The sequence below is a fragment of the Colletotrichum paranaense genome (genome assembly GCF_030867605.1).
Source record: "Colletotrichum paranaense strain IMI 384185 chromosome Unknown Scaffold_1.1, whole genome shotgun sequence".
Taxonomy (NCBI): Eukaryota; Fungi; Ascomycota; class Sordariomycetes; order Glomerellales; family Glomerellaceae; genus Colletotrichum; species Colletotrichum paranaense.
In genome coordinates this window covers 4,865,993-4,889,241 of record NW_026848959.1, presented here as the reverse complement: position 1 = coordinate 4,889,241, position 23,249 = coordinate 4,865,993, and the positions used below count along the sequence as shown (strand labels likewise).

Here is a 23,249-nt window from a genome sequence, read left to right as displayed (position 1 = left end):
GCCATGATAACTCAGATCGCGACACACTGAGCCACCGCTATCGGGGAAACAGTACCAGGATGTGGAAGATATTTCAACTTTACCTTCATGACTTTGAAAGTGCGTAGTCTTCAGATTATGTTCCGAGTCTGGGCTGTCGTTCAATCTGGCGATCTCAGAGGAGCTTTCTGAAGCCAGCTTTTACCTATCTCGCGATTGCTATCTACAGTCTGTTGACAGAACATTTTTCGCCTGCGACCCAAGACAGTCCGTGCAACATGGCGTCCCTAAAGTCTCAACCAATTGAGGCACACTCGGCAATTGGCGAGGATGCAGTACCGGAGTTTGAAGCTTCTGGCATCGGCAAACGGACATGGTACCGAACTGTCTTTTTTCAGGCCACTGTTATTGGCCTTTGCGCATTCTTCGCCCCCGGCCTTTACAATGCCATGCAATCGACGGGTGCAGGTGGTCAACAGACTCCATACCTCGTTATGTAAGTCTCTGTCCAAACTTTGAAGTATTCCCATTCGCCGAACCCCTTCAACTGATTGACCTTAAAGGTCCGCGAATGCCGTTTTAGGAGTTATGATGGTTGTAACATGTTCCATGGGAAGTGTGGTCGCCAACAGGATTGGCCTCAAAAATGCCTTGATCTTTGGCACGACGGGATAGTAAGTCACCTCCAGCCTTCAGTTTGAGATGAATGGAATTTTCCAAGTACGGGGGTTAATCCAATGCAGTGCTCTGTACTCAGCGTCGCTGTACACAAACAACCGTTACGGCAATGAGTGGTTCGTCTATGTTGGTTCTGCTGCTTGTGGTATCACTGCTGGTGTTTTCTGGGCTGCAGAAGGCGCGATCATGATCAGTTGTAAGTCGTCTTAGCCTTGGCCGGCCTACTAAAATCCATCTAACTTCGAAGCGTAGATCCAGAAGACCAGAAGCGCGGCAGGTATCTGGCCTACTGGCTGGCGTATAGAAATGTCAGTGGTCGTGGGACGGGGCTTCTACATCTGTACCAACAGTGCTGACGAGCTTCAGGGCGGATCAATCGTTGGAGGTGCTATCAACCTTGCGTTCAGTAAGTGAAGCAGAGTTGCACTTTACAGAGAAAAAGTGTTGACTTTCTTCAGATGCAACTGGCAAGACAACGGGAAAGCTAGATTACAGGACCTACATCGTCTTCGTAGCTTTGCGTAAGTTCTTGGCTTTTTTGCAGTCTTACTACCATTCTCTAACCATTTGCAGAATGTCTGGGGCCTTTTGTAGCAATGCTTCTGTCTCCTCCCGACAAGGTCCAACGCCAAGATGGAAGAAAAGTAGCAAAGGCTGAGCGGATTCCCACGGTACTAGAACTAAAGGCTGTTGCCAAAATTCTCATTCGCAAAGACTTCTTGCTAGTGTAAGTGGCCGGGCCGTGAGAGAAGGCCTCGATCAGGGATGCGATGCTGACAAGATATAAAGTTTCCCCTTCTTCTTCTACGCTACATTTCTACTATCATATGCGGGATCTTACTTGTCACTTTACTTCTCCGTTCGCTCCCGTGCTTTGGCATCCCTAGTCTCTGCACTGGCTCAGATTACTGCAAACTTCATATTCGGCAACTTTCTGGACTGGAAGCGATTCACTATCAATCAGCGGGCCCGATTCGCTTACTTCGGAATCATGGCACTATTTGGGGGGACCTGGGTGTGGGCAATTGTCATTCAGCGAGAATATGGGTTGAAAGCTCCTGCTTTGGATTGGGTCGACAGCGGTTTCGGCCGTGGATGGGCGCTTTACATCCTCTTGCAGGTTAACTTGTGAGTCCCACCCAACATCTTTTACCCTTTTTGATCACATGTGTTGACTGGTGGCAGCGCATTGGCATACAACTATGGTTACTGGCTTGCTGGCTACATGGCGCGTGATAACGCTGAGATCATCCGATTTACATCAACGGTTCGAGCCGTTGAAGCGGCTGGAGGCGCGGTGGCGTCAGGTATTAGCTCTACGCATGCTCCTGTAAGTGCTCCTCATCCACTGAAGAAGTCATGAGACGTGAGGGGCTGTTTCTTTATATGATTCGTCGATAACAAGCTAATACCATTCGAAGCTCATTGCCGCCGCCAGCGTCAATTTCGGTCTATGGGGCTTAGCACTTATCCCAACCTATTTTGCCGTTCGATCAATCGACGCGAAGCCGCTGGAGGATATTCCGGAGGAAGACTCGAGCAAGAGCGTTTCTCTTTGAACTCGGAGATTTGAGGCATGATCATGTTAAGGGGCGGCAATAGCCCTTGTAGAGTATTGTTATGATGCTCATAGAAAAGCTGTCAACTTGAACTTGAGTACAAGTTCAAAGTCCCAAACGTTTTTCCAAATAATATAGAAGTACAGTTCTCGCTGTTAGGCAGCCAAAAGCACCTTTCTCGCTTCGACTACGAATTTTGTGATGTCATTTGCGATTGAGAGGCGTTTCGCTACCCAGCTGACAAAGTCTCCCATGGCCAGACGCGCCGACTTCGCAGGAGTTCTCGGGTGTAATGCAGCCATGATGAGTCCCGCCAGGTTGAAGTGGATGCTGTGATAGCACCTCATCACTCGCAAGTCTTCCGTGATTCCCATGGTAGATACACTAATCATTTGGATGGTTTATGCTTGGTAAAAACAACTCAATGCATAAAAACAATATATACAGGACTCTTCCATTGCGTGAAGAGTCACATACCTCCTTTCCTTGGAAGAAAGTAAGATTTTCGCACCATCCATATTTCCAATATCAAATTGGAGATGACGAGACCATATTGGTACAGACAATTCACTGAGCATGGCTTTGCGGTCATTCCATCGGTAATCCCTTACAATAAAGCTATCGAGTATCAGCAAAAGGCTTTCGCGTGGCTCAAGTCCTTCGACAACGCCGCGTTGGATCTAGCAGACCCCACGACTTGGACCCCCGACAATCTGCCATTCATTTCCGGAATCAACACAGTGAACCATTACGGAGTTGTGCACGAGAAATTCATGTGGGACATACGCCTGGAACCAGGCGTGATCGACGTCTTCGCAAACGTATGGAATACCCGCGACCTTATCGTCTCCTTTGATGCCCTGAACATCACACTGCCAAGACGCCAAGGTCATATTCCCAGAAAAAAGTGGCCTCATGTCGACCAGAGCCCATACAGACAAGGCCTAGAGTGCGTTCAGGGCATAGTGAACCTCTCAAAGGCTGGCATCGAGGACGGCGGATTGACGGTATACCCGGGAACGCACAAGATCACCGAGTCGTTTTTCAGAGAGCATACCGACAAGTCGGAGTGGACGCGAAAAGACTTTTTCAACTACACGACTGAGCAGATTGCATGGTTCGAGAAGGAAGGCTATCGGGAGCAGAAGGTTATCGCGGAACCAGGTGATTTGATCATCTGGGATTCGCGACTGATCCACTTCGGGGCCGAGCCAACATCAAAGAGCAATACCATACGGACCATCACATATGTGTCGTATGCTCCTGCATCTTTTGCGACGAAGGCAGCCCTCGAAGCCAAGAAGAAAGCCTTCGACGAGTGGCTGGCTACGACGCATTGGCCTCATGACAACATTGTTCCGAGGACAAATCAGCCAACCCTGCCGGATGGGACTGTTGACAATAGAAGAATGGAGCCGTTGGAGAAACCTGAGCTTACTCCAGAGTTGCTGAGGCTGGCGGGGGTTGAGGCATATTAAACATGCAACCCCGCAACAGTACAAGCTGGGGTAGGCGGAGATGGCGACCACTCTGCCTGGGGACTTGAGGCTTGTAGCTCGTCTACTGGATCTAAGATCTTCTGACGATGGTACAAGTGATTCGTTCGTCCATCATGTAAGAAAGGCTTGATTAGGAAATTGTATTCTCAGCTGCGGTCGGATGATCTCTGTTGGTGACCGTGTCGGCGCGTAAGTGCTGACCCGTGCGCTAGCCCACGCTCAGCTTTACAAGCGTGTCCACCATGTTTGAAGCTGAAAATGTTAATTCGTACCGGGAACTGAGAGGGATATCCGGTTCATATCGGCCTGCCCATGCCGGACCAAGGTAAAGGCTCGTTATCTGTCAGATAGGGAGGTCAACACCACGCCGGCCCGGGTTCTTTGCGCTGCTGATAGACAGCCGGTATCGCGGATAGTTCCCGGTCTCGGGACGACTGCGGAGTACCGGGGGGCCCACGTCTGACAAAGGATTGATTTACTAAGTAATACCCAGTCATTTTCCCATTTTCAGCCTATCAGAGCCCGCAGATTCCTTATCGGAAACCCTCTACCGTGGATACTCTTTGTTAAATTCCAAGCAGTAGACTGTCGAAGCACTTTGCCGCGGACCAGGCTTGAGAATAACCTCAGCACAACAGTTTCCAACTCTTGGCGTTGAACGACCGCGACAAAGACCAGATCATCAAGATGGGAGATCTTGGAAACCGTCAAAGCCCCTTGGCAGGAGACAAGCTCTTGGTATTTCTCTCAGCGCCGGAAGACACGAAATGGACAAGCAGGATCTCTCAGCGCTTCCCCGGCCTGAAAGTCTGCTGGGAGTCCAATTTGAGGCCTGGTGGCGGCTTTCTTCTGCCAGATGAGCTGTCGGATGAGGTGTGGGAAGATGTGACGATTTTCATGGCCTTCAACCCGCCGTCTGCTCATCGCTTGTCTAAGGTTCGCTTCGTGCAGTTGACCTCTGCAGGCGCCGATAGATGGCTCGACCACGATGTCTACAAGGACCCTAAGGTTTCATTTTGCACTACAAATGGCTGCCATCCGTGAGTTCTTACTGTGCTACTACTGGTCTCATGCAATAACCTGATGACTGACGTGATCTGCAGGCCCCAGATCGCGGAATGGGTCATTGGTTCATGGCTCGCGCACCAGCACCATTTCCAGCGCTATCATAATCACATGAAGGAAGGATTCTGGGAAGGCCCGATGGAAGTAGACTTTGAAGACTCAGTCGGACTTCGCATGTAAGTCATCGCCCGCGCTGTTCGTCGTGAGGGAAAGAAGGAGCTGCTGACTCGATCGACTTCAGGGGTGTTCTGGGTTATGGTGCCATAGGGCGCCAGTGTGGTAAGGTTGCGCAAGCAATGGGAATGGAGGTGTATGCGTATACGAGAAGCGAGCGCGCAACACTCGAGTCTCGCAAAGACGACAGCTACTGCGTTCCCGGCACTGGAGACCCCGATGGACTGGTCCCTGCTAAGTGGTTCCACGGCGCTTCCAAAGAAGCCATTAACAACTTCTTGAGCCAAGACCTCGATCTATTGGTACTCGGTCTGCCTTTAACAGAGGAGACGAAAGGACTGATTGGCAAAGAGCAATTTGAGATCTTGTCAAAGCGGAGGACTTTTGTTTCAAATGTTGCAAGAGGTCCCTTGATTCAGACCGACTCCCTTATCGAAGCTCTCGAGGGTGGTAAGATCCGGGCGGCTGCTTTGGACGTCACAGATCCGGAGCCGCTTCCGAAAGATCACCCACTGTGGAAGGCGCCCAATGTCTTCATTACACCTCACGTCAGTTGGAGAACAGATGGATACTGGGAGCGAGTTCTAGGAGTTCTGGAGGCAAACTTGGAGCGTATAGATGCTGGCAAGCCTCTCATTAATGTGGTCAACAAGAAGTTGCACTATTGAGTACTCGTGGCTGCGTGAATTTGACAGCATTCTTTGTAGTGAGAGGCGAAAGAAAGATCAATTCATACCCCGAGAGTCTTAAAACCTACATGTAGTAGTCGCTCACTATATGATCCAAATTCCCCACTATCGATTGCTATCCTCCGAGTTCAAATACAACAGCGCCATTAGTCTCTGTCTCTAATGATTGCACTATTACTTCCAGTATTCTACGAACCCATTCACTAAGCTAAATGTCTCTCGTTTCCTGAAAAGCACCACTACGCCTAATATCTCTCCCTGCGGCGACAGGAGGGACTAGATATATAAGACTGGCTGGCCGACACTGCGTACATAATGAAGACTGAATGGAGAGGAAACACATTCCTGAAGGCATGGCCATCAGGCTGCGAGTAAAGCAAGTTTCTCTTTCTCATAGTCGAAACCGAGAGAGTATTGTTTATGTCGTGATCTGGATTCGACGTAGTTAATTGGGCATGATGTTGCAGCCCAGTTAAGGTTCAGGCAACCATCTTACTCACGAAAGGCGAAATGTAAGCATTCCATGGCCAATGAAAGGTGCAGCCTGCAGGGCCCGTCGACGGTGAGTGGATCGATTGGATATGCTCTTCACAGTAAGGGTAGGACTTCACGAGTGTGCTCTGCTTAACGCTCACGAATCGGAGTCCTTGTTAGAGTTGGTTTCCGCCCAGCTTTACAAGCCCAGAAGATCGACCTCGACATGACCAGGCTCTCAAAAGGAAAACACACAGTACAGTATACTTTCTGACTACGCGGTATATGTAGTATACCCTAAGCACGCGCTCAACTTAGTTCAGTAATTCCAATACGAAAGACCGCCACGCGAAGCGTGCGGAGTCCTAATACATCTCTGCGAATTCACCCGGTATCTCATGAAGGAGAGAGATGCTCGGACCGCTCAATGCACCTGGGAATGAATCGTCAGGCGTTATGGATTGGGCATTGCTTTCAACCGTGAGACCAGTATTCATCGACATGCCCAATAGCTCGAGGCAGCTAAGTAGGTATACTCGAGGCTTTGGGCATGAACTGTTTTTTGAAGTGCTTTTATCTGGCCGAATAATCGATTCTGTCAGTAAGTCAATTATCTGAATTTCTCGTTTCATTTTCTGGTTAGATCACTGCCCACACATCTCCAAATCCTCTGCTCCGCAACCCGGGTAAGCCGCATGGAACCCATCACGTCACATCCGTTCTTCGTCCGATCAACACCACTTGACGCCTCCGGTTTCGTTTGATCTTCAGCCAAGTTCATGACGGAGCTTCCCCAACCACCATCCCGACCCTGGGCGACCTTCTTGATCGATAAAAGGACGAGGTCGTTCCTCCTCGTAAAGTCAGAATGAAGACACAATTCTGTGAGTCACCTTGGACGCGTCGAACCACCTCGATTCAGTCAACCTAAACCTGGGAGGTTCAGTCACTTCGAGTAGCCCACTACACCTTTTGAAATCCCCCAAACCCCATCAAGATGGCCACCACACCCCCGAAAGACCTCGAATCCCTCCCCACAATCTACTGCCACGCCTGGGCCGCTCGCGACCCATCCCCCCTTCTAGCTCTTTTCACAACAGACTCCTGCATGACAGACCACGGCGCCCAAATCCACGTCCCCTACGCCTTCCTCAAACGCCACCACAAACACTGGAACGGCGCGCACAAGGACTTTGAAGTCTACCTCGATAAGCAGTACCCCGTCTACTGGGCCGAGATGGATGCCGACGGCAACGGGTACTGCAGCTTCCGGACCGTCAACAAGGGGATTTTCGTTAACGACCTGGGACGACGAAAGGCGACGGGGTTGCCATTTGAGTATTCGGGTGTTATTGATCTCAAGTTGAGGGCGGGCAAGATTGCGCAGGCAGATGAGTGGTTGAGGGTTCCTTTCGAAGATAGTGTCTCGCCTGATAAGTATATCAAGATCTCGGAGGAGAGTTTGAAGGACGTGATGAGGAAAGACCTTCATGAAGATGCTTGAGGATGAAAAATATTTTAGAGTACACCAAGGCCCTGACAAGGAGCGGTCTTGGTATGCTTAAATTCATCATAATGAAGATTAGGGCATATTGAAGTGAAAGTCAAAGGTGAAATCCATGTTAATAATCAATGTTTCTTAAATGGCTTTTTATACAACTTGTAGACTAAAACCAATGAATAGTAGGTAGATTGACGGTCCTTAGTATGGATCGACCAGATGAAGAAAAAGTCGCTTTTATATCATAGAGCAAGGCTATGTGGGGTATTATCATCGTCAACTACTCTTCAAACAACGTTTCCGCGCACTTGCTTAATCTTCTTGACGTTCAGGTTGCGCCACATGGCGACGGAGCCAAGAGCACCGACCAGGAGGCAGATACTAGTGATGAGCATGATGCGCTGTGAGTCACCGTAGGCACGCTGAATGCCAATGCGCTCGGGACTGCCGACCTCGTAGCTAAGCTGCTGGTAGATATCGCCATAAATGGTGTCGACGGGGGTGCCTGCAGGAGTGTACTTTGCAATATTCTTTCTGAAAGTACCGGTCCAGATGGCAGTGGCGACGGTGTAACCAACGGTGGAGCCGATGCTACCGAAGAGGTCCAGGATGGCCATGATGACGGCGACGTGGGCATGGTCGGAGGGACTGAGCATGGCCATCTCTCCGCAGATGACAGTGGGTCCACCAGCAAACGCGACTGTATTGAATGTTAGTAACGAGAACGTTGAAGAGCTTCAGAGTTGCGCGACGTACCGAAAATTTGAGTCATGATAATGTAGCCGAGAGGTTGGTCAGGCTGACGGAAATGAATCATGAGGCCAACGCCGAGCATCATCAAAGGAATGCAGAAGAAAAGAGCGAAAGGCTTGAAGCGTCCGGTGCGGTAGATGAGCCAGGAGATGATAATGGAGAAGAAGCAGGAGCCCGTTCGGTAAATGTTGCTGATGTAGGTGGTCTGAGAGGTGGATGTATTCCAGACAACCATGAGCATGGAAGTAAAGAAGGATCCCCAGACAGCAGAGTTGAAGAACACAAAGACGAACATCATGCCACCGAAGAAGACGGTTCTGTCCATCAGAAGAGAGAAGGGAATGAAGGTGACGGGGGCGAAGAACTTCTCGTAAACAACGAAGCCGATGATCAAGAAGAAACCGACGACAATGAAGGCAATGATCATGGGAGAGCGCCAACCTTCCGTCTGGTAGGAGTAGATGTTGAATGGCAGCAGGAACAGTGCCATGCCGGCAGCGAGAATGAGGATGCCAAGGGCATCGACATCAATGAGGAACTTGAGAATCTTGGCGCCAGAGATGTTCTTGATGGAACCGCGGCTGTCGATGACGCCCATCTTCTTCGCTTTATGCTGGTTCCAGAGGAAAAGGAGAACAAGAGGTCCGATAACGACGGGAGCAACGATAGCCCACATACCAAGACCCCAACGCCAGCCAATGCCATCCTCTCTGAGGATACTGTCGGTGATGGGGCCAGCTGCCCAGGTAATGAAGATGTATGGCGTCGTTGCGAACGAGAGCATCAGAGCTCTGCTCTTCAGAGTAGAGGTATCGGCGATGAAAATAGTAATGCAGTAGGAGATACCTTGGGATCTTTAGGGTGTTAGTACTGGTCAAGGGTGGTCATCTTGGAAGCTCATTACTTGCCCAACTGAGTAGAAGACCTGCGCAGCAGCATAAGTCTCGACGCCATTGCAAGCAGCCATCATAATGAAGCCGAGAATCCAGCAGATGAGCATGATACCGAGACCTTGAGGACGGCCCCATGTGTCGAGAATCTTGGCAAGCGGTAACTTAATCAGGCCGGCAATGAGGGTTGACATGACACCAGTCGTGGCTGTCAACGAGTGCATGGCGAAAGAGCTAGTGACGAAGGGGGACAAGACGCGCATCGAGACCTCCTGGATAGAGGTAACGACATAGAACAACCAGATCCTTTGAAGACAGTCAGTCATCGTCCAGATAGCTACCAATCCCTGTCTGGGCATCGTATGTGTAACTCACAGGATGTAAGCAATGATAAGATCGCGCTTTGTCCACACGGTTGTCATGGCCTCGACCTTGGCGACACCGGCCTGGAGGTCCTTTGAGATTGGCTCGTCATCGCTTGATCTATCACCGGGGTGCTCGCCCGTCGTCTTCTCGTCGTAATGGGGAGATCCGGTAGGTTCGGCAGCAACCTGCTCCTCGACAGGAGCTTTCTTGGAGAACAAGCCCATGATTGTGTCGTTCGAACGTCTGGCTATGCTGGGCGGATGATGTTGGCAGCGGCCAGGCTCAGATGCGTTGAGAGCAACAGAAAAGGGTGTCTTCTGTTGTCGTCCGAGAGAGTTTGATGCCGGGACGCAAGACCACTGGTAGGCAGGGCAGATGCTGGGTCTAAGTATTACACGCCGAAAGCTGCGCGACCTGGCTGGACAGTCGTGTAACCGCCATCGGCTCGGCGAGGGCAAGGCAAAGAATGGTTGACGGGTGGCACCACTAGTGTAAGGTCAGAGCTAGCTCTCCACCCCCATGCAGCATTAGCACCACTTTGTTCGTGTAGCTGTGTGTCCACCTAGAGCAAAAGAACCTTTAACCCCGAGTGGAATTTTGGGCTGTGGAGAGATCCATCGGACGTAAGAGCCAGCGGTGGCCGAGAGTGACTTTGCCCGCGTGGGACAGACTGTTGAAAAGGCCCAAGGCAGGAGAGCGCTGACCAGCGTTCCACTCGAATAGCCCGGGATGATTCAGTGGCAGCGTGCACGGAAAATCGTGGACACAGAATTACGAAATGGCGTCCAGTTTACCGAGCTGACTTGGCCCGGAACGTTGGGCGACTCGGACCATGTGGGGATCCAGGGAAGCCATCCCCCTGGAAGGCGTCCGGAAAGGAAGGGTTCTAGGTCGTATTCCTTGCTTGGGACCTTGGGTTCCAACGGGCAGAACAGACGGATGCACAGGGCACGCAGGCGGTAGGCGTGTGAATCGGAGGTAGGGTGGCAGTCAAGTGAGCCGATGCGCCGAATGAAGTTCTAGCTGCAGCTCGGTTACCAGAGTCGGTTCACTGGCACGACTGGTTGTCGCATCTTAGCGCTGGCGGAGGGCCTCACATGTCAGATTGCCCGGAAACCAGTTCGCGTGGCCGTAGGCATTTGTCCTGGGGCGCACATCGGGATGAGGTATATAGAAGCTGTGCTAGCGGATCTTGGAGGGAGAGATCGTCGCGCGATGAGCCTTTCATGGTGTCCTACGCGTGGCGAGACCCGAGGAGCAAAGTGATGGAGGGTTGTAGTGGTAGGATCATTAATCGCGAGATGCTTGCGCTTGTTGCCTTGCATGAATCGTTGGGTCGTCTACTGCCCTGTCTTTCTGTATGGCTTTCTCTACAAACAAACGTTGGTAAGGTAGATCGAATCGGGATGATTAGGGAGGATGCTCTACCTTGGACCCGAGAGACACTGAAGGCCGTCGGGGAGATACAGAAGTCCTTTTTGCCTTCCAGATTGCGGGGCTCGGTGGTGGTCCTCTCTGCCGGACAATTCGTCGCGATTCGGCAAGATAATTAAGGATGAAGAAGAGCTTGACTTCAAGCATGACCAGGACCGAGGTGTAGCGTAGAGAGAGGAAACAGCCAGTCATCGCCACCGTAGGACAGTCGGAAGAGGGAAAGAGGGGACGGATGGGATTAGATACATCTGAGATGTCACTCCTTCCAGTTTAGCGACTCGGAAGGTGCCATTGCCAAAGGTACCTGCCACGCACGGCTGGTGGACGTTTTGGTCGGAAACGGGAAGTAAAGAATGATGCGTGGATGCCAACAGTGGAAGCGTGTGCCTGCCCGGAAGGAATTTGTCACTTTCCAGCGCGTCCAAGTCGGCAGGAACAAACACCAAGGCAGAAGGAACCGAAGGAACCCCACTGTTGCCCACCCATTTCCAGGGAAGGAGGTCCTCAAAAGCTGACCATTGGTTGGTCCATCGCCTGTGGTGTCATTTTAGGCTGTGGGGCCATTCCAATGGCGCCGAAGCAAATTTTTATCTGATGCCGCCCCGTTTTTTCTAATCTTATCAGATCATCTCGCTGCCTCAGGAAAGATATCGCATCTGCCAGTTCCGCCTGAACTTCCAATTTGCACCTATTCCCGTCTCGTCGCCCAGTGACACAAAGATTTCCTCCTCTTGATTGTCCAATCTGTTACTCCGCCCAGGAATCTACACGAAAGCCAGCTGATCCCACCGAAGTCCCACTCTGCAACGTAGGGCTGGACGTCAATGACCTCTCCATTCTGGGCTGGGCACGCGCTGCCAGCCTGCCATCTTGCTTGCTTGCATCCGCGTACCTGAAGCCATCACCGTCGCATTGGGGTCCGATCTATGTAGCATTCTGCCAGCTTCACTACCAGAATGGCCCGGTTGCCCAGCCTTGGCCTTGGCTTTCAGTACCTGTGCAACTCTCCATCCCGTCCTGTCACCTTATTAGAGTTGACCTTGGCGCGAACATCCCGTTCCGATGCTGCCGCGCTGTAATCGAGCTTCATCCACTGGCGGAAGTCTTTCGTTCTCGTTTGCTCGTCTACCTGTCTGTTATTCGAGACCCAAGAGCAGTCTAATATTGGTCAAGTGCGCGTCCCGACGAGTGTTTCTCTACCGCGGCTGTGTAAAGACCCGACTATCGGCCCTTCAAGCTTACGAGTATTCTTATTACGGATGCTCCGCCGGAATTTTGCTGTGCCGCAGGCGAGAAACATCAAGATCCTGCTTAGGTCCCCCATTGACTAACGAATACCTACACTGCCTTACATCGGACCAGCAGGCCGCATATGCACCAATGACATTTCTTCGCGCCTTTCACGGCACTTTATCATACCTAGTCCACAGATGCTCTTCGTCTGGCTGCGTGAACGATGTCTCAAACTTCGCTGGGATTCCATCCCATTGCTCGGATTCCGACCGAATAAGGTAGTTACAGCTTGTCAATGGCGCCTGCAGCAAAGACGGCGGTCTCGAGTAGAAACGCCACATGATTCTAAGCGTCAGACACCCTGACTCTTTATTTTCAGGGCAAAATCAACGTCACTCGCGTCTTTCTGCTTACAGACACTACATGGGAGTGGCGAGGCTCCAACAATCACACAACAGGACGGACCCCCAGTGACACTTTCGAGGCTACTGCATACGGCCTCCCACCACGGAACCGAGCTGCTGGGCCAAGCATGCCAACCCGCCCGTATCCGTAGGAGAACCAGCTAGGTCAGTGGCGCCACATTAGTGCCATGGTTTTCGACCCTCATAGCACCATGCTACATTTTCCACTCATAGAGCTTTCCTGACCTAGGCCGGACCCACAGATCTCTGAGAGATGGTCTGCCTGTAAGCACGATCAGGGGACTTTGATTTGGGATGAAAATCTCTCTTCTAGCACTTGACTAGCATGAATCCACAGTCGGCCGCTGCTAGTATCGATCCTTGAGCTACTCTTACGGCCGCCAAGCTCAATTTGCCTAGCTGAGACTCTTTTCCGACTACCGCCGAGGCAAGAGCCGCCGAGAAGCCAGTCCTATGCCTAGATGCCAGCCAACAAGCAGCACAAGGATGTTTCCGTGCCCACTTGCGACATCGGCCCACCATCAGGTAGACCATCGTGGGGGCGAGTGCTTACACCTTTGACTGTCTGACAACATATTCATAATCGGAACCTCAATTCCGGCATTTTCCTCCGGAGAAAGCTGCCAATGGAGGCCTTGCCATGCAGACTCTGAGAGACACATCGGGTCTTCCGATGATTCGAGGCCCGTCTACTAGTACATTATCCTTGATCCGTCCTGCGTTACCAAAGATCTTTTCCACAGTATGCGCAATGCAAAAATTACACGCGCTTCCAATCCAGTGTTACGCGTCTTTATCGTCGTCTTGTTCAAAATACAACCGCAAGTTAATTTCCAGTAGCGCAGAGCGAGATGAAGTTGTCATGCGAAGATTGAGACATGGAGACGAGAAGGCTAGCTTTTTCCAGAGCATCGATCGATACGCTTTCATGCCATTGAGACTTCCTCTAAAGGCGAGCAGTATTATGTCCATCGTTCTGTACCGGCATCTCTTGGTAGGAGAAGTATGCTGAAACTGTGTTTCCTTAAGCCAAAAGTTTGCCTCAAGGTACCACCACTATCGTTCGGAGTGCAGGCTCTGAGAATGTATCTTTGTTCATCACTCGCCTAGTCTAGATTCTGGGCAATATGAACACACTTTATTTTGGATGTTTCGGTCTGGAGCGCGTCAGGCCTCGACTGGAGCCACATATCTTTGCAAATGTCTCCAATTTGCTATCTAAGCTATCAGCTTCAAGGTCCACAAATCCGAATCGCTTGGAGAAGTCGAATCTCTGTGATGGCTTTCAAGTTCATACCTCAGGCGGAGAGACGCCAACTACAAGGTCATAACCCACGGGTACTGTCGATATTCATATAGCGCTTATCACGTTGTAATGAGCAACGGGATCATGCTCTTGCGGAATGCCAATCAGTTCCCATCTGTCAAACGTGGGTAGTGTCACCATTTCCAAGCCAGGTGCAAATTGCGGTCCGATGCACTAGCAACAGCTAAAGAAGAGAGCGTCTCTGGAAGGTGAAGGTGGCCCGACGGGTATACTACCTGCACAATGCAAGCCATATTGATAGCACGACTCGCAATTTCCAGCTGCATCTCGACTTCGTCCATTTTCTCAGCGAGTCGTTGTCAGCTTTGAAAGTCGGTAAAACTTCATTTTGAGCTTGAGACATAGACGACACCATATGCAACCTATCTGCCAGACTAGAGTGCCAGACTGCAATGTGGGGGCGGAGCGATCTCCCTGATAAGTTTGGACTTATCAATACATAGTACCAGCGTTCCTCGGAGAGCCGGGTACATGAGCGAGGGTCTTCCGAGTTGCATTCCGGTCCGATGGCCCCACCCCCGACCGGCACCCGATAATAACGCTCAAAGTCGATGGTTTGTCCTATCCACGAAGTCTAAAAAGTCCGACATCAAGCAACTTTAAAGACACATTTCAAGCTTCGTTGGTACCAGGCATACCACGTGGGCTGGACATCAGACGTTCTAGGTCTTCCTGAGCTCTCCAGTTCTCCGCGACGGGTTTCGAGAGGGGAGAGTGATGTCATGACGACATGGGCCTCAGTCGACACGTCCCCACGCGGCTCGACTGCGAATGATGAGCAAGCTTCGCGGGGCTACGTCATTCTATGCACGTTCTCGAACTTTAGACGGCGGAAGAAGGTCTCTCCAGGTAAATAAGCAAATCGGTCTTGGATGTTTACGACTTAACTACGATGCATACCTGAACAACTTGATCCTCGAGAGCTCGAAGTCATAATATCTCTCACACATGGGACGACTCGCCAAAACGCACAAACGCAGATCGAGCGCTACTTCAACATTGCAACACAAGCCGGCGAAAACAAGTCGCATCCGACACCATCTTACACCAAGCCCGACCAGATGGATCAAGAAGGGAACAGGCAACCAGCTCAGCAACAGCCGCCAAAGGCAAAACCACCGCACAAGACCGAAACAGAAGAGAAGATCGAGAACGAGACTCCGCGGTTGAGTACTGGGGCTTCAGCATCCATGTCGGAGTCTAGCTCACAGCAGGACGGAGTCCAGTACGTAACGCGAAGGTCAAGGAGTAAACGACACGATCCAGCCAAGCAACACAGACAAGTTGCGCAACAGCAGGTTGGACCCCAGAACCAACAAAATCAACAACTTCAGACCAAGTCCAGCAGTGGAGCGCCGTCGGTGAAGCTAGATATGAATTTGGATGTTGACATTGATCTCAAAGCGAAGGTCCAGGGCGATATAACGCTATCTGTGTTGTAAGTTCAAGTAACTCCCAATATTTTCCCACAATTGTAGTATAGATCTGTTTGAGTAACCTTAGTCCAGAGGAGGAAATCAAAACAAGAAATGATTTATCAAGCCCCAAGAGAAGAATCGCGACAAGTCATGTGAATGAAGGTGATTATTCGAACAAATGCTAGACGGCGCTTGTACATGGAACCTAGACATGGACGGCAACAGCGAACCATTGGGTAGTCCGTCCTCACTTCCCTGATTTTCGCAAATCCGAAAATCCATAGACCCCAGGACTCCAAAACGACTGGAAATGCCTATTATTTACTAGCACCATGCAAATGACAGTCGATGGGATATGTCAACAACAACCAACAGCAAACGATGCCTCATTCTACAGATCTTGATTCTCGTCCCGGTATAATTTGGACATCCAACGATATCCGAACGTGGCACATTCCACAAAATTCCTCAAGATTCCTCAAATGTTCTCCTAAGATGCCACTGATCCCACATCGGTAGGTGTGAAGAGGAGATCGATTTCGTACGCACCTTCAACCCGTCTCATGTCAAAAAGTCTGACAACAAATCCACAGTCCTAGCATCTCGGATTGAAACGCCGTCAACGATCAGGACCTAAGTGGTATGCGACGTATGACCACCACGCAGCAACATCTCACTGCACGATGGGATACATCTTTCTCTGACGAGCCTGGAAGACAATTATTAGGGGCCCTGTACCAAAAGAAATTTCCACTTATGCTTACCCAAGATTTTGCATCACGGCGAAGATCTCATCGATGACATCTTATCCAGGTAGAGCACGTAGGTTACTAAAACGGGATTCACTGACTGTGGCGCCTTACTTTTGGCAGTGTGGCAAGAAAAAGAAATGAACAGGAATGACATCGGGGTCACCCCCAGCCCCTCGCCCAAGGGCTCACATACTTCCTGCACAACCCCTTGCATATCAGACCCAGAATGAGGAGCCATAAGATGTACGTGGCATCACGTCCACTCGCTTGTAGTTGCGCACTGCCCTTGATGGCGCCACTACGATGCGGCATGTATTTCCAATTATTTCAGCAGCGGCAGACACCTCGGCACGTCTTGCCGAGAAGACGCATCAAGTTGCGATTATGTTCGGGCCGGTCCACAGAGGAATCGTCATAGATCTTTGTCACTTACTTTTCACCCTAACAAGGAGGCAGTCGAATGATACTTGGGATTTTGCAGAGCATTCAACAGACCAGCTTGCCGAAGGTGAGCAAAACTGTCAGCCTTGACGGGCAAGGCATTTTACAGACCGGATGTTCTCATTGTCCCATAGTCCATGTCAGTGAATCGCACACTTTTTGGCAGGGATATAGAGAAGGGTAGGGCCGGATATCGACCGCAAATACCGGCGTCTAGCTTGTATCGCAGGGATGGTCTAGCGTCTGCAGTCAGAGACTAGCCGAAGCTTGATCATGCGAACTAGGATACATCTGAGATACGAAGTCAGAATCGACGAGTCTCGAACTCTATGCTCATACCATGAGATGGAGTAGTTAAATCGTGAAAGTCCCACCCTTACTCATGGCAAAATCGATCCACAACATCAGTCACCACAACTAATAATTGCAAACTGAATTCATCCATGCTTCATTCACGCTTCCTCTTTATCACCCTCGATGATTGCGCGAGATTCTGACGCAGGGATTTATCCCCTCGAAGCCCCGGCGATACTGTTCGGTATCACTGTAGGCTTAACAATGCTGGCAACTTTCAAGGCATCGCAGCAGACCTTTCAAATCTACTCAAGAACAAAGTCGGCGACCAAATTGTACCCTTGGATGTGAGTTACTCGAGCTATTTGAGTCTCTGTTCTGACGTACTCTACCTAGGATCTGGATCTTCCTCCTCACCAATATCTCTCAAGCAGTAATGAATTGGCTCCTAGCACACGGAGACCTTTCAAAAAGGTAGGACGTCCCGCCGTATTTTAACCTGTCTGCTCGTCTTACTAGCTGACGGGTGGCAGCATTGGTTTCGGTATTGGAAGCTGTATGCTCTGGACTTTACAAACACAACTCGCTCCCCAAATCCTTGCGAATCGACTAGGGCTTCTCCTAGTAAATAAAAAACGGGCAAAAATGATGAAATTTGGGCTGTTGGCCATAGTTGGGGTCATTAATATCTCAGTGACCTGCATATACGTTGCAGGGTACTCTATCAACCCGGAATATTTCACTCATCTGCACAAGATCTGGGACCCTATCGACAAAGTTGTTGATTTACTAATCGACATTTCGCTGAACACGGTATTCCTACGGATTATTCAACATGAGTTTGTTGCCGACGGTCTTCAAAAGTACCGACTATTATTTTACTGCGGCGTACTCTTCGTATTGATCTCATTATGTATGGATGTAAGTTGCCCGGTGTGCACATCGATACAACGATATGACTTGACTACAATTACTCAACTATAAAACCCTACATGGAATGTTAATGACTTTTCTTCCAATCAAAGATCCTCATGATTATCATGATGACTGTACAGGAACCGTTCCTCTACGCTATGACTCACCCAATGGCCTACACTATGAAAATGATTATCGAAATGACGATGGCGGATTTGATATCGTCGATTGCAAAAAGACCACACCAAATGCAAGAGTTTTCGGAACAGATCTGTGTGAGTTAGTGTTTAGTTCTCCTAGCCAGAATCATTCTCCTTGTCGACTGAACAGTGTTGCGAGACCGTGCTATCGATAGCTTGTTACTACACCCTTCCGTCAAAGCCGTTCAATCAAGTATGGGCGAGGAACTGGTCTCTGGCGGTTTCTGTAAATTAATTTGGTCAACATGGCATCAGCAATTGAATAGCATCGTATTCATGACAGAGACTGCTACCTGCTACTCAATTTCTAAGTAAGCACCCAATAATAACCAACTAGTAATGCATGGATGCAGAAGACGCACTTGACTTGGTTTCTTGTCGCCAACTTTGGAAATGTTGGTCCTGAGTGAACGTGCTGATTAATGATCCAATTCACTCATGTAGTTTTCGCCAAACTCTTTCAATTTACTGCAGTTGTATCGCGCCACATGCGTGATGACGGTGTCCCATTAGTATCTCGACTCATTGCCAGCAACTGTCCAGCGTTTTTGGGTGATTAAAGTATGAATGCCGAGCTTACAGGTATCCGCAAGTCTTGCAAATCACTGAGCACAGAGTCTCCAGGGTTCCCCTCTGTGCTACGCGAATCTAGCCTTGTCACCTTCGTGTGGAGTGGATGCAACCTCGAAATAGCATATGGAAGCCCTTGAAAATGGCATGAGAACTGCACAACCAGCCATACCTAATCATCTATCCAAGCCTAATGATTCGCCAGAGCAGCGCTGATCCCCACGGGGCACCTTAGTTGCTTTTGAAATCGCTGTCTACGCGTTATCCATCACCTTAGCCCTATTACAGACCTGCGTCCGGAGCGTGTCCCCTCCCACAGCAAATAAGGCCGAAGCAAGGTGGGACAGACTCCGCAAGTAGTCAGCGAGATGTTGCATCGCCGACCGGGATAGAGTTGAATCTGTAACCATTGACTGCCAAATGGAGTTGGCGAGGTTTATTAGTGCTCACTCTTCGGACTGACCTAGTGGCCCTACTGCTGGCAATTGCAACACGGGAGTCCGGTAGCCTGGCTGATCTAGTGCTCAGGGGTCTTGATGCAAGAATCGTATTTAAGATGCAAGCGCGCAGCACAAAATTTGCTGACGGGAGTGAACCCCCCCGAAAGATTTCTACTTCTCCATCGTCGAACAACAAATAAGCGACCATGGAGATATTTTCGCTTTCGATCGGATTTTTCGGTCTTCTACTCATCTCATTCGTCGTTGAGAGGGTCTTGAACAAGTTGAAGAATGGAGTGCGACCCCCATTGCCCCCCGGCCCCAAAGGTTTGCCGATTGTGGGTAATGTGAACGATCTACCCAAACCTGGCGAATTGGATTACGTTCACTGGTTGAAGCATAAGGAGTTATATGGTCAGTTCTGGTATTGAATGGTGATGGCATGATATCCATTATCAGAGAGCGGGTGTGATTTTATCGTTCAGAGGACCTAGCTAATTTGCTTGTCTTAGGTCCCATTAGTTCCATCACAACCATGGGCCAGACAGTTGTGATACTTAGTGATCCACAACTTGCCTTTGATCTCTTGGACAAGCGCTCATTGAAGCATTCCTCGAGACCTTCACAAACGTTCATTGGGGAGATGTATGTGTATTGGAGTGTCTTGCGGATCCGTGGAAACCTCTGACAGGAATAAAGGGTCGGTCTAGAGCACATTACCGGCATGGCCGTCTATGACGAACGGTTCCGCGCACAGCGCAAGGCCATGGGCCGGATTCTCGGCTCAAAGATGGCTGCAGCAAAATACAACGAGTGGCAAGAGGCCGAAGTCGGGCATCTTCTTCTGCATCTGCTAGATAGCCCGCAAAACTTTGTAGAACATATCAAGAAGTAAGCGGAAAGATGGATGTGTCAAAGGCGTCTAGTGGCTCTTCGCTAACCAAATCATGCAGGGAAGCCGGTTCTCTCATCCTCAAGATTACGTACGGCTACACGGCTGAACAGTTCAAGAAAGATCCCTTCCTCGAAATGATTACCGAAACCATGGACAACTTCTCGACGGGCGCTACGCCTGGTGCCTTCTTAGTTGATGTTTTCCCCTTTCGTCAGTCTTGCGCCATGTTCCTGCCCGAAACACCCCTTGTTCTAACTCTTAGCAGTGCGATATCTACCCAACTGGGTTCCTGGGACCGGTTTCAAACAGCTCGCAAAGGAATGGAGAGCCCAGATGGAGGAGACCAGAGACAAACCGTATGCCTTCGTCCAACATCAAATAGCGCAAGGCAAGGACAACTCGTCTTATTTGGCCAACCTTCTCGACTCTCCTGAGCAATCACTATTCGACCAACACAACCACAAAAACTCGGCGCTAGCTGTATTTGGAGGAGGTGCAGACACGGTGAGTGGCTCGGTCAATTCTTTTGTGAGCACCGCGTTGGTAAACAATGCATACTAAACATCCTACAGACGGTATCGACAGTCGCATCCTTCTTCCTGGCGATGATGGTGTACCCCGACATCCAGAAGAAGGCCCAGGAGGAAATCGACAGAGTTATTGGTAGTGGAAGACTGCCGACTACGAAAGACCGGGAGAACCTTCCTTACATCGAAGCTCTCGTGAAAGAAATTATGCGCTGGCACCCTATTGGCCCCATGGGCCTGCCCCATTCTAGCACGGAGGATGACGTTTTCGAGGGCTACTTCATTCCGAAAGGAGCCATGGTACTTCCCAATATTTGGTAAGTTTGTCAACATGTTAAGATAGTTACATTGGCTGAGACAAGTCTATAGGTGGTTCACTCACGACCCGGAGCGGTACCCCGACCCGATGAACTTCAAGCCCGAGCGCTTCCTCCAAAGTGACGGACACGAGCCTGAGGCGGACCCTCACAAGTTCGTCTTCGGGTTCGGCCGCCGAATCTGCCCCGGCCGCATCCTCGCCGATAACTCCATCTTTCTCAATATCGCTCAGTCACTTGCCGTGTACGATTTCGCCAAGCCGATCGTTGACGGCAAGGTCGTTGAGCCGGCAGTCAGGTTCACTACGGGCGTCATCAGCCACCCGCAGCCATTTGAGATCTCCATCAAGCCTCGATCTGCCAAGCACGAGACTCTGATTCGCTCAATTGAAGAGACTTATCCGTGGGAAGAGAGTGATTCCAGAATCCTCGAGAGGATAGAGGTTTAGACAACACCTGGTGGCTTGCCTTTCGCGTTTACGGCCTCGCTTACGATCGTACCCAAATTGCCAAATTGCCATGGTGCTCGACGGGATGTCTTTCCAGAGGAGCTGGACTTGATATATTGGGAGTTCAATTAATGCCCTCGAATTAGCCTGTCGTATCAATGGAAAGTTGGCGTCATGCAGCACTATCATACCGCAGGGTGATGTTCTACGAAACCGTACTCTTGACTTCTGTTCCACTGGAGTTATCATGTGTCATTACAGAAGGTCTTCTCCGGATACGAAGTGAGCCCTTGCGCCGACTGCTCATCAAGTTACACATGCCTTTCGTTACGAGGGATAGCTAGCTGGTGTCGTCTTTGGCTTCTGTGTGTTGCCGATGACTGCGGTATTGCTTTCGTAATTTGACAGGGCACTATTACGCTAAACATGTCCCTTCGTATCCTTGACTAATCGATGTCTCCATCTTCTCAACAATTCAGGACTTTTGGTGTACAACTCTTCGAAAGCTGCCATGAGTAGGTACCTATCCAGAAACAGGTCGTCATCTCCAACTCGCTGTGAGCTGTGATAGGTATGGTAGTCAAGGAGGAAGGAGCAACTTACTGCTTATCATAACAGTCCTTCACCGCCAGTCAAGAAATTACGCGCTCGATACCTTAATGATTTCGAGCACAGCCGCATCACCTCCATCATTATGAAGTTTAGCGGCCCAGTTACGGCCATCGCGTCTCTGACCCTGACTTCACCTCTAAAAACTCAAGCGCCGGGGTAGGGAAACGTTGGTGTCCGGAACACTCGGTAGGATCGCGTTATAGCAAAGATAGCGGCTAAAATGCCGTTGAAATCTGACCGGCTTGGGAGTAATCGAAAAAATTCAGACTGTTCGTAATTGAATGAAGTTAGAAGTTCACCTGCAGAACACACATCTCCTTTGAAGGGCAAGGAATAAATTTCGTACATTCTCAGCGCTATCATAAGTAAAGTTTTGGGAGGAAGTGGCGGAGTAAGATAGTAAATAAGCAAGGGGTTCGGGGAGAAAATGAGGAGACCTACTATCAATCACCTTCGGAGTTTGAGTTGGATCAAAGTTGACAACCACCGATTGAACACTGAGTAGCGTGACGATGCAACTCTGCAAGTCTTGACTGCCAAAACAAGCAGACGCAAAGGAATGAGCATTTTCATGGGGGATCCGTCGACCCAAATATGTTTAGGAGAGCCCAGCCCAAAATAGACACACAGACAGGTTGACAGGCTTGTTGTTCCTTGTTTCAGTCAACTATCCCCGATTCCGCACCCTTTTTTCTTCACCGTCCCTATCGCATCCTGAGACGCGTAAGTCCACCAGCCCCCCACAACTTTTCCACAACTTCGTTCCCGCTAAAGACCGAAAAGGAGAGGGAACCAACTCGAGTTTGGATAGGGGTGGATCGTCATCGTGAACGAAGATCACCCCACCACCCGCAGCACGCTAAGACGGAAAGCCGACCGGGACCGTACGGTTCGTCGTCTCTGGAGCCGCCAGTCACGCACTCGCGGCAGTCTACCCCCAGACCCTGGTGAGCGTCGTATGCAAAATTGCGGCAGCCCGGAGTTTACGGCTTCTCATTTCTACTTGTATGTTTCAGTCTCAACCAACCCATACTTGGAATTCTGGCGCTAGAAAAACCACCGCATCTAGAATCAAACAATTGAACAACTAATAGAGCCTTAGTGCGAAACCGCCGAAATCGTCTTAACAAGATGGACCCCGAGATCATGCCAGTGGGTTACGTGGTTACATGCGCGTCAGCTACAGACGTCAGCTGTGGAGAGAGGGAAAATTGAAAATGGACCCGCGATTTTGCACAGCCCTTGTGATGGAATACCCTTTAAGCTCGAAGACTCTTCCGCCCTACCCTGAGGGGCCACCCCTTCGGCGTGCGGTCTCGTTTATGTCTACGTCGTTGCCGTTGTTACTGTCGTTGTCGTTGTTGATGCCAAGC

At 50.1% G+C, this 23,249-nt stretch overlaps 8 protein-coding genes across 8 annotated transcripts; 7 read left to right on the top strand and 1 right to left on the bottom strand.

The window, feature by feature from the left end:
* Nucleotides 1-257: 257 nt before the first annotated feature.
* CPAR01_01692 (uncharacterized protein) lies at nt 258-2,216 on the top strand (the record flags this gene model as incomplete). Its single annotated transcript, XM_060485981.1, has 10 exons — nt 258-475; nt 543-653; nt 723-853; nt 910-965; nt 1,024-1,063; nt 1,116-1,178; nt 1,231-1,384; nt 1,447-1,785; nt 1,843-1,987; nt 2,079-2,216. 10 exons carry the CDS (start codon nt 258-260, stop codon nt 2,214-2,216), a joined length of 1,395 nt encoding a protein of 464 aa, XP_060356838.1.
* A 539-nt stretch (nt 2,217-2,755) lies between these two features.
* On the top strand, nt 2,756-3,694 carry CPAR01_01691 (phytanoyl-CoA dioxygenase; the record flags this gene model as incomplete). Its single annotated transcript, XM_060485980.1, has 1 exon — nt 2,756-3,694. One exon carries the CDS (start codon nt 2,756-2,758, stop codon nt 3,692-3,694), a length of 939 nt encoding a protein of 312 aa, XP_060356837.1.
* A 708-nt stretch (nt 3,695-4,402) lies between these two features.
* CPAR01_01690 (D-isomer specific 2-hydroxyacid dehydrogenase) lies at nt 4,403-5,622 on the top strand (the record flags this gene model as incomplete). The annotated part of the gene is made up of 3 exons (XM_060485979.1): nt 4,403-4,755; nt 4,819-4,956; nt 5,022-5,622. The coding sequence occupies 3 exons, from the start codon at nt 4,403-4,405 to the stop codon at nt 5,620-5,622; spliced, it is 1,092 nt and encodes a 363-aa protein (XP_060356836.1).
* Nucleotides 5,623-7,114: 1,492 nt separating this feature from the next.
* CPAR01_01689 (uncharacterized protein) lies at nt 7,115-7,621 on the top strand (the record flags this gene model as incomplete). The annotated part of the gene is made up of 1 exon (XM_060485978.1): nt 7,115-7,621. One exon carries the CDS (start codon nt 7,115-7,117, stop codon nt 7,619-7,621), a length of 507 nt encoding a protein of 168 aa, XP_060356835.1.
* Nucleotides 7,622-7,905: 284 nt separating this feature from the next.
* CPAR01_01688 (major facilitator superfamily transporter) lies at nt 7,906-9,851 on the bottom strand (the record flags this gene model as incomplete). Its single annotated transcript, XM_060485977.1, has 5 exons — nt 7,906-8,318; nt 8,375-9,162; nt 9,218-9,225; nt 9,276-9,567; nt 9,637-9,851. The coding sequence occupies 5 exons, from the start codon at nt 9,849-9,851 to the stop codon at nt 7,906-7,908; spliced, it is 1,716 nt and encodes a 571-aa protein (XP_060356834.1).
* A 4,917-nt stretch (nt 9,852-14,768) lies between these two features.
* On the top strand, nt 14,769-15,488 carry CPAR01_01687 (uncharacterized protein; the record flags this gene model as incomplete). Its single annotated transcript, XM_060485976.1, has 2 exons — nt 14,769-14,895; nt 14,968-15,488. The coding sequence occupies 2 exons, from the start codon at nt 14,769-14,771 to the stop codon at nt 15,486-15,488; spliced, it is 648 nt and encodes a 215-aa protein (XP_060356833.1).
* A 1,646-nt stretch (nt 15,489-17,134) lies between these two features.
* CPAR01_01686 (uncharacterized protein) lies at nt 17,135-18,150 on the top strand (the record flags this gene model as incomplete). The annotated part of the gene is made up of 4 exons (XM_060485975.1): nt 17,135-17,298; nt 17,348-17,425; nt 17,485-17,872; nt 17,977-18,150. 4 exons carry the CDS (start codon nt 17,135-17,137, stop codon nt 18,148-18,150), a joined length of 804 nt encoding a protein of 267 aa, XP_060356832.1.
* A 1,132-nt stretch (nt 18,151-19,282) lies between these two features.
* CPAR01_01685 (cytochrome P450) lies at nt 19,283-21,264 on the top strand (the record flags this gene model as incomplete). The annotated part of the gene is made up of 7 exons (XM_060485974.1): nt 19,283-19,490; nt 19,589-19,721; nt 19,776-19,967; nt 20,030-20,181; nt 20,237-20,475; nt 20,544-20,815; nt 20,868-21,264. The coding sequence occupies 7 exons, from the start codon at nt 19,283-19,285 to the stop codon at nt 21,262-21,264; spliced, it is 1,593 nt and encodes a 530-aa protein (XP_060356831.1).
* Nucleotides 21,265-23,249: the final 1,985 nt, after the last annotated feature.